Raw genomic sequence first — 12,809 nt, forward strand, 5'->3', positions numbered from 1 at the left:
CATTCAAGAAAAAGTACTACCCAAGGGGAGCCTGGGTGGCTCAGTCAGTTAAGTATCCGACTTCAGCTCTGGTCATGATCTCGCGGTTCGTGGGTTCAAGCCCCGCGTCGGTCTCTGTGCTGACAGCCAAGAGCCTGGAGCCTGCTTCGGATTCTATGTCTCCCTCTCTCTCTGCCCCTCCCCCACTCACACTCTGTCTCTTAAAAATAAAAAATAAACATTAAAAAAAAAAAAAAACACTTTTTTTAAGTACTACCCAAATTCAAGAGGCAGCCTCTCACTAATCACAAGCTGAATATATTAAGCCATGGAAAGACATAAAAGAAACTTAAACACATATTACTAACTGAAAGAAGCCAATCTGAAAAGGCTACATACTGTGTGATTCCAACTATAGGACGTTCTGGCAAAGGCAACACTACAAGGACTACAAGGAGTGGTGGCCAGGGACTCAGGGGAGGACGGATAAATAGCTAGAGCACAAAGCACTTCTAGGGCAGTGAAACTACGGTGTGTAACCCTGTAATGATGAAGACGTGTCATTATGTACTTGTCCAAACCACCAAGAGTGAACAAGAATAAACTATGGACTTTGGGTGATAATGTTGTTTCAATGTAGGTTCACCAACTGTAACAAAGGTACCACCTCCGGATAATGAGGAATGCTGTGCGTGTGTGGGGGCGGGAGGTTTATGGGATATTCCTCTACCTTCCTTTCAATTTCGCTGTGAACGTAAAACTGCTCTAAAAAAAAATTAAGTCTTGGGCGCCTGATTGGCTCAGTCAGTTAAGCATCCGACTTTGACTCAGGTCATGATCTCGTGGTTCGTGAGTTCGAGCCCCGTGTCAGACTCTGTGCTGACAGCTCAGAGCCGGGAGCCTGCTTTGGATTTGGCATTTCCCTCTCTCTCTGCTTTTCCCCCATTCACACGCATTCTCTCTCAAAAATAAAAAACATTAAAAACAAATAAAAATAAAAATTTTAAAAATTAAGTCTTAGGGGCGCCTGGGTGGCTCAGTCGGTTAAGCGTCCGACTTCAGCTCGGGTCACGATCTCGCGGTCCATGAGTTCGAGCCCCGCGTCGGGCTCTGGGCTGACGGCTCAGAGCCTGGAGCCTGCTTCCGATTCTGTGTCTCCCTCTCTCTCTGCCCCTCCCCAGTTCATGCTCTGTCTCTGTCTCAAAAATAAATAAATGTTAAAAAAAAATTTTTTTTTAAATTAATTAAGTCTTAAAATATATGTCAACAGCTAAATGGAGCTACACAAGGCAAGCAGTGTAAGTGAGGGGCAGCATACCTGCTTGGTCCTCTTTCAGAGTGTTGGAGATGGTGGAGCCTGTGAGGGCAGCCAGCGTTGCGGACGGAGAAGCTCTGTAGCGTGAAAGTCTGCTCAGAAGCATCTCGTTAATGCTTTTTGCAGATTCGCCCTCTTTTCTCATTAGAATTGTACGTTCCTGAAGCGGATTGGCTACATATACACCATTTTCAACCTAGTAGTTAAAGAAAAAGAGGCCCTTAAGAGATAGTGGTTTCCCCCAAGTCGGCAGATTTCTACTTGAGAATTATCACCGTGATCTGTTTGCTCGAAAACATTTCCAAAGGGGCGCCAGGGTGGCTCGAGTGGTTATGCGTCCGATTCTGGATTTCAGCTCAGGTCATGATTCTCGAGGTTTGTGAGTTCAAGCCCCACATCTGGCTCTGCACCGACAGTGTCACGTCTGCTTGGGATTCTCTCTCTCCCTCTCTGTGCCCGCCCCCCCCCCACCCCCGCACTCTGTCTCTCCAAATAAATGTAAAAAAAGAAAAAAACACGTATTTCCAAAGCCTGCACCTGAGTAGATGTACGCCTCAAAACTTAAGTTCTATGGAAACTACTGAGAACAAAAGAAAGGCTGTCCTAAGTTCAAGAGCTTTCCCTTTTCATAACAGCACAGATTCTAAAAGCAGGGAGCCAAGTTTAATAGGATCTGCAAAAGGTTGATTAAAATTCCTTATATTGAATTCCACAGGCAGCTCTCGCTAATTACAAGCTTCTGACAGGTACAAGTAAGAGGAGAGGAAAACAAATCAATCAGTTTTTGATTCGCTATTAAGTATAACCAGGAAGATAATGTCTTCTTGAAATATAATTAGTGGCTAAAATCCAAATTCTGTATGAGCAGCAGTTAACATTAGCCCCAGCTGCTTGGGCACTGCACAGCAATCCTGGAGGAAGGCAGACTTTGTCTGCTAAAAAATACGTGCCAACATCAGCTGGATCCTTGCTGGTGCCCGCCAGTCCTTCCTTCAACACTTGATTGCCCAGCAGAATCTCTGCAGTGAGGATTCCAAAATTCCCGCACCGATCTCGAGCTGGACTTCAAGCAGAGCGCCTACCTGTCTTTCTTGCTAAAAAGATCCAGACCACTTACTAGAAGTTTCTCCCACTCATCTCTCTTCCAACTCCAGTATCTTTGTATCCAGCTTCACTTATCCTTCCTTTCCTCTTAATTCAGAGGAAGAAGTGCACTCACCTCATGCAGTTTAAGGTTAATTCTTCCTCTTCTGTCCGCTAACTGCTCCCTTAATTAAGGCCCTTCTGCGCTGTTATCTGGCTGTCAGTCTCCCTGTGGTCTTCCTTCTCCGTGGTTTCAAGCACACACAGACCTTACACAAGACTTGGGTGGCCCACTGAAGTACCATGCCTTTTCTCCACTTCCATTCACTGGCAAATGTCTCAAATTACATCTCCTCCAGTTTCGGCATCTCTCTGCCCCCTTCCAGACCCAGGCTCCTGGATCTGGCTGGAGCCTCAGACACTGGTGCCACCAGCAAAGCTGGGTGGGACCGGCCTGCAGCTGTGAGGTACAGAGACCAGAGGGAATAGGAGTGCAGAGAGGCAAGGCTCACAGAAGGAAACAAAAGGCAAAGGAGTCCAATGTAAAAGGCTGGCAACAGAGAAGAGAAAGCAAGTTCAGAAGCACAGCCAGGAAAGATTCCCAGGGAAGGCTGCACACAGTGGGGGAGACTCTTAGGATACAGTCACAAGTGATGTGAGAGAGGAGTTCCTGGAGAGTCCAAAAAATGCTATTTCTATTTCCTCGCCCCTACTTCCTCCCCCTTTATAGCGACTTAACTTGACCCCCTCTAAGTAGTGGATGTGAACGGTCCGTGCGTAACCTAAAACCAAAACCACGGACCTCTTCCTTGTCTTCCATGTGGGCTGTGCTGTTGCCATTTCTTTTTCCAGAACACGATCCTGTTTTGTGTCTTTTTAATATGAATCCTTACTTGTGTGGAAGGTACTCTGCTGGTGAGCAAAACCAACACGGTCCCCACCCTCCCTACTCTCTTATTTTTTGGTTCCCCATCTCCACTTACTCAAACAGAAGCTTGCCTAGGATTAGACCCAACCTTTGGTGTCTAAGACCTCTGCCTCGAACACTCTGTCCCTACATCGCCTCGTGGCTGGCTCTTTCCAATCACTCAGGTCTCAGGTAGAATGCCACCTCCGCAAAGACCCCTTCCCTGTCTACTGATCTAAAAATAATCTCCTTCCCCCCTCCCCAGGCCAGAGCACGTCACCCTGTTTTGCTATCCACATGGCACTTACCGCTCTCTAAAGCTATCTTACTCATTAATTCACTCTCTCACCTCCCACCCCGACCGAATGTCAGGTCCCCAAGAACAGGGATCTCGGCCTGGCTTGTTCACCATAACCTCGTCAGCACTCAGACGTACTCAGTGCCTTGCTGAATAAACAAACCAGCGTCCTCGCTTGAATCCGATCTCACCTCTTCGTGGTAGGACTCCCACGTTCCTATAAAGAGACCCATCCCTGCTACTGAGATTCAGTCCCACCATCTCCGACTGCCTCCCGCTCCCAGGCATTTCCTCTCAAATAGCCTGCTGTCGCTGAAAATTTAACACATCCACGCCGTCCCCCCCCCCCTCCCCCCCGCCATGCTAGAGCAACTTTTACCAAGCATAGCTCTATTTATGTCACACAACTCTGGAAAGAACCCTTCAAAGGCATCCAAGATAAAAATCAGTCACTCTAAGCTTGGCATTCAAAAGCATTACCCAATCTGGCCCCATGAGAAAATCAATGGAGACCTTAAAAAAAAACTATACCATTGTGTTCAAGTACTTTGAAAACACCGAGAAGCGGGGCGCCTGGGTGGCTTAGTCGGGTCACTGTCTGAAAACACGGAGAAACTGATAAAGCGCCCGGGGAAGCAAAAAGGAGCGCGGTTTGGCGTACGAATGGTAAATCTGGGAACCTCTGCTTGGCAAAGAAGCTCTTCAGGATTGAAAAGCTACTGACCTAGAAAGGAGGGGAAGAGGCTGAGAGGAGTAAGCGGAGCGAGAGTGAGTGGTGCCAAGAAGCTTCCCTCCTGGCTGCCTCCCAGGCACAGGCCACCATCATCTCAAGCCTGAGGGCTGAACCAGCCTCTCAACTGGCCTCCCGTTTCTACCTCGGCACCCTATGCTCTCCTCTCTACACCCGGCCAATGATCGTTCACCAGTGTAAACAAAACCACGTCCTTCCAGTCTCAGAACCCCACAGTGGCTTATTAAACCCAGACTACCATCAAGGCCCACACAGTCCGTCACTCACAGACCTCCCAGTCTCGCCTGCCTCTGCTCACCCTTTCTCACCACACCCTCGACTGCACTGGCCTTCTGTCCTGCCTCTAAAATGCCAAACTTCCTCCTAACTCTAGGCCTTGGGACTTGCTGTTCCCTGTTCCTGGATTGAGCAACTGTTCAGTTGGCCTGGGAATGTCCTAGTTTCAGCACCGACAGTCCCATGACCGGAGAAATCTCAGTCCCAAACTGGGATGGTTGGTCACCCTACCCGTCAGGATGGATGGTGGCTTATCATTCAGGTCTCAGCTCCAATGTCCTTCCTTCGAAAGGCCGGATCTGCCAGGTAAACCAAAGTGGCTCCCCACCTCCACCCCATTCACGGTCACATCATCTTATTTTCTCGCCTCCTTTACTTTTCACTAGCTGAAATGGTTTTGTTCTTATTTACTTACTTTCTTATTGTCGAACTCCCCACACTAATGTGAGCTCCTTGAAAACAAAGGCCTGTTACCCCGCTACCCAGACAAAGCAACAGAGCAGGTGCAGAATTAATACTGATGAATGAAGGGTATCTCAGTCATCCAGATCACAATTTAAAGGAAATAATAAACCCAGGGGAAAAGAGAAGGGACCTAGCATGTCCATTTTACTATGCTGACCATATCTTTCAGAAGGGACATCAAGAGGACAAAATAGCAGTAAAATGGTCACTGAGTCTATCTAAAGAACAGCCTTTTATAGAGAACACGTATATATGGGAGCAGGAAGAACTCAGAACAAAAGATGTAAAAAAAATATGTTCTGAAAGGTTAAAAAAAAAAAAAAAAAAAAGGAGTTTTAGTTACTCTGTAGTTTTAAAGGCCAGAATCTAAGTGTCGGAGAATGTCAAAAGCCCGTGACCCCAAGCGCTAGGCTATCACGTTGGTGGCCCCAGGGGAAAGCTGCAACCTGGAGTCAGGTCCTCGCCTAGTTCCCTCCCACGCAGACTCCAGGCTTGGCCCTCGGAAGCAAGACACAAGCACAGGCTAGAGGAGCACTTGTGCTCTTGAAAAGATGGAGAATGAGAGGCCGACGTGAACATGACAGCCCCAGTCAAGCTCCAAGCTGAACGAGGCTGCAAGTATGACCTCAGCTTCCCCCACGCAGCGAAGAACCACCACCCTACTGAGCCCCATCAACCTGTAAGTTGTTACTGCTGAGAGTCACTTAGTTTTGAGGTCGCTTGTTGAGCAGAAGATAACTCAAATACCCCCAAAGTCAGAGACTGTTCATATTAATAGCTTCAGTTAGGCAGGGTATCTACTCCATTCCATTTCTTTCCATCATACTCCAATATTTCTATAGTCTACCTTATGTAATGGTTACTTACCTATTCCACTCGGAGTTCGTAAGAAATCATTTTGAGACAAGCACAGCCAGTTTGTTAGTCCTGCTAGGATTACCTATTTATCTTAGCCAGGCTTCAATCCTTTAGCTTTCACTCAATCTTAAGTATCAACACGCCTATTTTGCAGATCAAACACCACTGATTTTTCGTAAAAATTGACAAGGAAGAACACTGGTGGTAGTTGAGGTTCCAAAAATAGGTTTTTAGTATTTCTTTCCTGATTATAAAACTAATATGTGGTCTCTTCCATAGCTGTTTAATCTCTTAAAGGATCTTTAAAAAATTTAATGTTTATTTATTCTGGCAGACACACACACACACACACACACACACACACACACACACACACACACACACCATGAGCAGGGAAGGGGCAGAGAGAGGGAGACACAGAATCCGAGGGAGGCTCCAGACACCGAGCTGTCAGCACAGAGCCCGACGCCAGGCTGGAACTCACAGACCGCGAGATCATGACCTGAGCCGAAGTCGGACACTCATCTAAGCCACCCAGGTGCCCCAAATCTTTAAATCTTGCTTTATGCTTGACCCCAAAGCTACCATGAACTTTTAAAACCAGATCCTGCTCAGAACTCTCTGAGCTCTCCATTGTCCCCTGGAATAAAATCCAAATACCAGTGGGGTGCCTGGGTGGCTCAGTTGGTTAAGTGTCTGACTTCGGCTCAGGTCACGATCTCACAGTTCCTGAGTTCGAGTCCTACATCAGGCTCTGTGCTGACAGCTCAGAGCCGGGATCCTACTTCAGATTCTGCCTCCCTCTCTCTCTGGCCCTCCCTGACTCGCTCACACACATGCTCTTTCTCTCTCAAAAATAAACATTAAAAAAATTTAAAAAAAAATTTTTTTCAACGTTTATTTATTTTGGGGACAGAGAGAGACAGAGCATGAACGGGGGAGGGGCAGAGAGAGAGGGAGACACAGAATCGGAAACAGGCTCCAGGCTCTGAGCCATCAGCCCAGAGCCCGACGCGGGGCTCGAACTCATGGACCACGAGATTATGACCTGGCTGAAGTCGGACGCTTAACCGACTGCGCCACCCAGGCGCCCCTAAAAAAATTTTTTTTAAAAAATCCAAATACTGGGACACCTCGGTGGCTCAGTTGAGCATCCAACTCTTGATTTGGGCTCAGGTCACAATCTCACGGTTCGTGAGTTTGAACCCCATATTGCACTTCAAGCTTATGTTGCAGTGGATCCTACTTGAAATTCTTCTTTCCCTCTCTCTCTCTCACTCTCTCTCTGCTCCTCCCATGTGTGCTCGCTCTCTCAAAATAAAAAAACTTAAAAAAAAAAAATTGGGAGTGTGGGTGCCTGGCTGGCTCAGCTGGTAGAGCATGCAACTTTTGATTTCAGGGTCATGAGTTCAAGCCCCACGTTGATCATAAAGCTTAAAAAAAAAAAAAAGTATAACAAATTACTATTTGTGTAAAAACAGAAAAGGAAAAAATTATACATGTGTAGTTGTACACGTTCATGTTATCTCAGGAAGAATACAGAAGAAAGTGTTAACGTTACTTGCCTGCAGCAAGGGAAACTGAATCAGGAGGCAAGGTGAAGGAGAGACTTTTGTACCATTTGAATTTTATAACTATGTAAATAGATTTAAAATTTTTTAATTTTTTTTTACCGTTTTTATTTTTGAGACAGAGACAGAGCATGAGCTGTAGAGGGGCAGAGAGAGAGGGAGACACAGAATCCGAAGCAGGCTCCAGGCTCCCAGCTGTCAGCACAGAGCCTGACGAGGGGCTCTAACCCACAAACTGTGAGATCGTGTCCTGAGCCAAAGTCGGACGCTCAACCCACTGAGCCACCCAGTCGCCCCTAGAAATTTTTAACATTTGAGAGAGAGAGAGAGAGAGAGAGAGAGAGAGAGAGAGAACGTGCGCGTGCAAGCAGGAGACGGACACAAAGAGGGAAAGAGAGAGAACCCCAAGCAGGCTCCGCGTGGACAGTGTAGGGCTGGATCTCATGACTAGGAGATCATGACCTGAGCTAAAATCAAGAGATGTTTAATCGACTGAGCCACCCAGGTGCCCCATAGATTATTTTTAAAAACAATGTATTCAAAACAATATAACGATCACTAAATCTGGAGAGAAATTTACCAGTACTTCCAAGTATCTGGGTGAAATCATAATTCACAGCAAACCTAATCCTTTCTAATGATTATCATCAGCCACATCTAAGTAGCAAATATTTCTACTATTTAGAAACCAAAAGCTTTTGTGAATCAGAAAATGAATTTCAGTATTCAGCCTTTCAAAAAAGGAAATCCTGCCATTTGTGACAACACGGATGGGCCTTGAAACTATTATACTAAGCGAATAAGTCAGCCCAAGAAAGACAAACATTTTATGATCTCACGCCAGAAGATTAAAAAGTCAAACTCACAGAAAGAATGATGGTTGCCAGGGGCTGCAGGGTGGGAGAAATGGGAGATGTGGGTCAAAGGGTACAAACTTTCAGTTAGAAAATGAATACGTCCTGGGGAATCTAATGTACAGCATGGTAACTATAGGTAATCATAAACTTCGAAGTTGCTAAGAGTTATATCTTAATGCTACTGTACACGCAGACACACAAACGTGGTAAACACGTGAGGCGATGGAGGTGTTAACTCGACGATGGTAACCATTTCACAATATACACATACACCAAACCTTTTTAAGTATACTATTTTGTTAGGAATACCCCAATAAAGCTGGAAGGGGTGGGGGAGAATATCAGGGCTAAAAGTTCGAATCGTCTAGTTGAAAGCCCTCATTTTAGGAGTTTTTGTCTGGTTTGGCCAAGGCCATTTATCAGAGGTCTAAGGCTACGCCCTATAACCTGTCAGTCTTGAAGTAGAAGAGTTTATTATCTGTTCATTTAAAATTTTAGGGGCGTGGGGCGCCTGGGTGGCGCAGTCGGTTAAGCGTCCGACTTCAGCCAGGTCACGATCTCGCTGTCCGTGAGTTCCAGCCCCGTGTCAGGCTCTGGGCTGATGGCTCGGAGCCTGGAGCCTGTTTCCGATTCTGTGTCTCCCTCTCTCTCTGCCCCTCCCCCGTTCATGCTCTGTCTCTCTCTGTCCCAAAAATAAATTTAAAATGTTGAAAAAAAATTAAAAAAAAAATAAAATAAAATAAAAAAATAAAATAAAATTTTAGGGGCGCCTGGGTGGCGCAGTCGGTTAAGCGTCCGACTTCAGCTCAGGTCACGATCTTGCGGTCCGTGAGTTCGAGCCCCGCGTTGGGCTCTGGGCTGATGGCTCAGAGCCTGGAGCCTGTTTCCGATTCTGTGTCTCCCTCTCTCTCTGCCCCTCCCCCGTTCATGCTCTGTCTCTCTCTGTCTCAAAAATAAACGTTAAAAAAAAAAATTTAATAAAATTTTAAAAACAAAGTTAAAAATACTTCAACATCCCCACGGTCCACTCCACTACCTCCCTCTCATTTCTCGCTTTTTCATAACAAACCTCTGGAGATTTATTCTTGTCGTCTTACCCTCTTCACCATACTTGACCAACTGCACCTGGCTTCACCCCTCCACAGCCGCTCCTGTCAAGGCTACCACCAAGAACTGCCATATTCTCCACCCAAAGACCTCTTTCAGCCTCAATCTTGACTTTCCCAGCAGAATTCAATGCTATTAGCCAAGTTCTCCTTTTATAAAAGTTTACTTATTTGGGGGCACCTGGGTGGCTCAGTCAATTAAGCACCCGACTCTTGAGCTCAGCTCAGGTCATGATCTCACGGTTTGTGAGTCTGAGCCCCTTGTGGGGCTCTGTGTTGACAGCACGGAGCCCGCTCGGTCGGGATCCTCTCTCCCCCTCTCTGCCCCTTCCCTGTGTGTACTCTCTCAGAATAAACAAACGTCTAAAGAGGAAACAGTAAAGGTCTCTTGCCAGCACTGGAAGGACACCGATGCCATCACTTGAAAAGGGAAAGCCTGCGGGAAGAGCAGCTCTGGGGTAAAACCAGAAGTGTGGCTGGGGGCACATTTAGCTTGCAGTGACGATCAGACTGGAAGAGTCTCATATCCTGCGCACATACAAACAAACACCCACGTCGATATGCAGCCAGCTCTCTGGGGACAGGTTCTGGCTGAGCAGCAGATTTGAGCACCAGCAGTAGATAGAGGTGTTTACAGCTACACGACAGGAGACCAGCCAGTGAGTAAGAGCAGGCAGCGACAGAAGGCATCCGGAAATAGGTCCGGAAGCACGTAATCGTTGAGAAGTAGGGAAGGTGGGGCAGGGCCGGAGCAACCACTGGCAGGAGAAGTCCTATGGGAGGTCCCACAAGGCAAGAGAAAGCCGCTTCAAGAATCAAATACTGCTAAAAGGTCAAGGAAAAAGACACAAAGTAGACCTCGAACTCCATAATGTGCAAGTCCCCGGCAAACGTGGAAGAACTGCTCTGGTGGCATGTGGTGGAAGATACGAGACTGACTGGAGCAGGCTCAAGACAGAACGGAAGGAAAGAACATAAAAACAGGAAGAATAAACTCTTTCAAGAGTAGTGCTATAAAGGGAAGCCAAAAACAGGGGACTGGAGGCGGGCACGGGTCAAGGCACTTTTTTGGGTTTTTTCCCCCCAAGACAGGATATCCTCTGATGTATCTGTATGCTGTGCTGAATGATCCGTCGAGAGGAAAGCTGTTAATGTAGGAGGACACTTGCAGAAGGAATCTGCACCCCCACTCCACCTTTTTATAGCAGGTAGGGAATACAGTGTTCTGAACCTAGCTTTATCGTGCTAAACGACAGAACTTGGAAATTGATCTGCTTGGTCTATGCAGATCAGCCTTGTTCTTTTTAATGGCTGTACAGTGTTCCATTCCGTGAAAGTACCATAGGCACAGATATCTGTGTTTAGCTTCCCAAATCAGCATTTTAGAAACTGCTAAACTAGAGGCTGGTGATGCTTAATTTTTTATTTGATGGAAAATTTCAAGCATGTAAAAATAGAGAATAGGCCAATGAACCTTCCTCCAGATTCAACTCTTATCCAGATATTGCCACACAGGCTTGACCTATCACTTTTTTGGCTCAAGCGTTTTATTTTTTAAAAATTTGTTTTAACATTATTCATTTTTGAGAGAGAGGGAGAGAGACAAAGCATAAGCGGGGTAGGGGCAGAGAGAGAGGGAGACATAGAATCTGAAGCAGGCTCCGGGCTCTACGCTGTCAGCATGGAGTCTGACGAGGGCCTGAACTCACCAACCTCGAGATCATGACCTGAGCCAAAGTCAACACTCTAATTCCACTTCCAAATATTTCACTACACATCTCTAAAAAAAATGTGGACATTCTCATAGAACCACAATGCCATTTGCATACTTTACAAACAAATTAAGAATAATGCCTTGGTTTTATCTGATACTCATTTTATATTCAAATTCCAAACGGTCTCCAAAATGTTCCTTAATGGTTTGATTCAGACTCCAAAAATGATTCAAAGGTTGTTCTTTTAATCTAGATCAAGTTCCTTCAGCCCCAACTTTCTATTTTATGCCACTGACAGGGGCTATTTTAGTTCTATTTCCTCCAGAGCAGGTATGGGCTTTTGATTGTATAACTGCGAGGTCTAGAAATCTCTGTTTTCTCTACACTTGATGGACACTTTGGAGGACTGCTAACTTCTGGGCTGGAAATCACTTTCCCTCAGAATTTTGAGAGTGCTACTCCATTTGTGTATCCAATAATGCTACTAAATAGCGTGGTGCTTTCCTTATTCCACATCATTTATATGTGATTTTATCATTTGTACATGATTTTCTCTGGAAGCTTCACAACCCTCTCTTTACACCACGATAATCTGAAATTTCAGGATGATATGCCACATGGTGGGCATTTTTCATTCACCATGTCAGATATCTGTTCATCTAGACACCTGTGCCCTCTAGTTTGACATTTTTTCCATATTCTTTGATCATGCCGCCCTCTTGGTTTTCTGTTCTCCTTTTTGGGGGAACTCCTATCAACGAGAACTTTAGAGGGATTGCTCCTCCACATTTATCAACTCTTCTCTCATATTTATTGTTTTTATTTTTGCCCTTTGAGAGATTTCTTACATTTTTTTAAATGTTGACAGTTTTTTTTTTTTTTTAACGTTTATTCATTTTTGAGAGAGAGAAACAGAGTATGAGTGGGGAAAGGGCAGGGAAGAGCAAGACACAGAATCCGAAGCAGGCTCCAGGCTCTGAGCTGTCAGCACACAGCCCGATGCAGGGCTTGAACTCACGGACCGTGAGATCATGACCGGAGCCGAAGTCGGACATTTAACTGATTAAGCCTCCCAGGCACCCCAACAATCATAGTTTTAATTCCCAGGAGCTCTTGCTCATTGCTCATTTTTTTTGTTTTTTTTCTTGTTTTTTTTTTTGTTTTTTTTTTTTTAGGAGCCCCTGTGCTATATTGTATGAATGCAAGATGTTCTCCTATCTCATACAGCTAGGAGAATAAAACATTGTAAACCCTATTGGCTGTTCTTCTGATTTCATATTTTCATACTGGAGACTTTCCTCATTGGTCTAGAGATCCTTGGCTATCTGCTTTAATTTTTTAATTTTTTTTTTTTTTAATGTTTATTTCTGAGACAGAGCATGAGCGGGCGAGGGGCAGAGAAAGAGGGAGACACAGAATCCAAAGCAGGCTCCAGGCTCCAAGCTTTCAGTCAGCACAGAGCCCGACGCGGGGCTTTAAACTCACAGACCTCGAGATCATGACCTTAGCCGAAGTGGGACGCTCAACCTACTGAGCCACCCAAGAGCCCCTAAGGAAATTCTTAAATAGGGTGCTTTTTAATTTTTTTTTAATTTTTTTTTTAACTTTTATTTTTGAGACAGAGAGAG

The 12,809-nt window shown here is 45.5% G+C and overlaps 1 protein-coding gene across 5 annotated transcripts in view; it reads right to left on the reverse strand.

Moving 5' to 3' along the window:
* Positions 1 to 12,809, reverse strand: part of HECTD4 (HECT domain E3 ubiquitin protein ligase 4) — a 193,138-nt gene that overhangs the window by 104,058 nt on the left and 76,271 nt on the right. For all 5 annotated transcript variants that reach the window (XM_043557648.1, XM_043557646.1, XM_043557647.1 and 2 more), the window contains exon 8: positions 1,298 to 1,490. In XM_043557648.1, the coding sequence (XP_043413583.1) occupies positions 1,298 to 1,490 (193 nt within the window). The remainder of the gene's footprint in view (positions 1 to 1,297; positions 1,491 to 12,809) is intronic.

The sequence above is a fragment of the Prionailurus bengalensis genome, chromosome D3, assembly GCF_016509475.1.
Source record: "Prionailurus bengalensis isolate Pbe53 chromosome D3, Fcat_Pben_1.1_paternal_pri, whole genome shotgun sequence".
NCBI classification, from domain to species: Eukaryota; Metazoa; Chordata; class Mammalia; order Carnivora; family Felidae; genus Prionailurus; species Prionailurus bengalensis.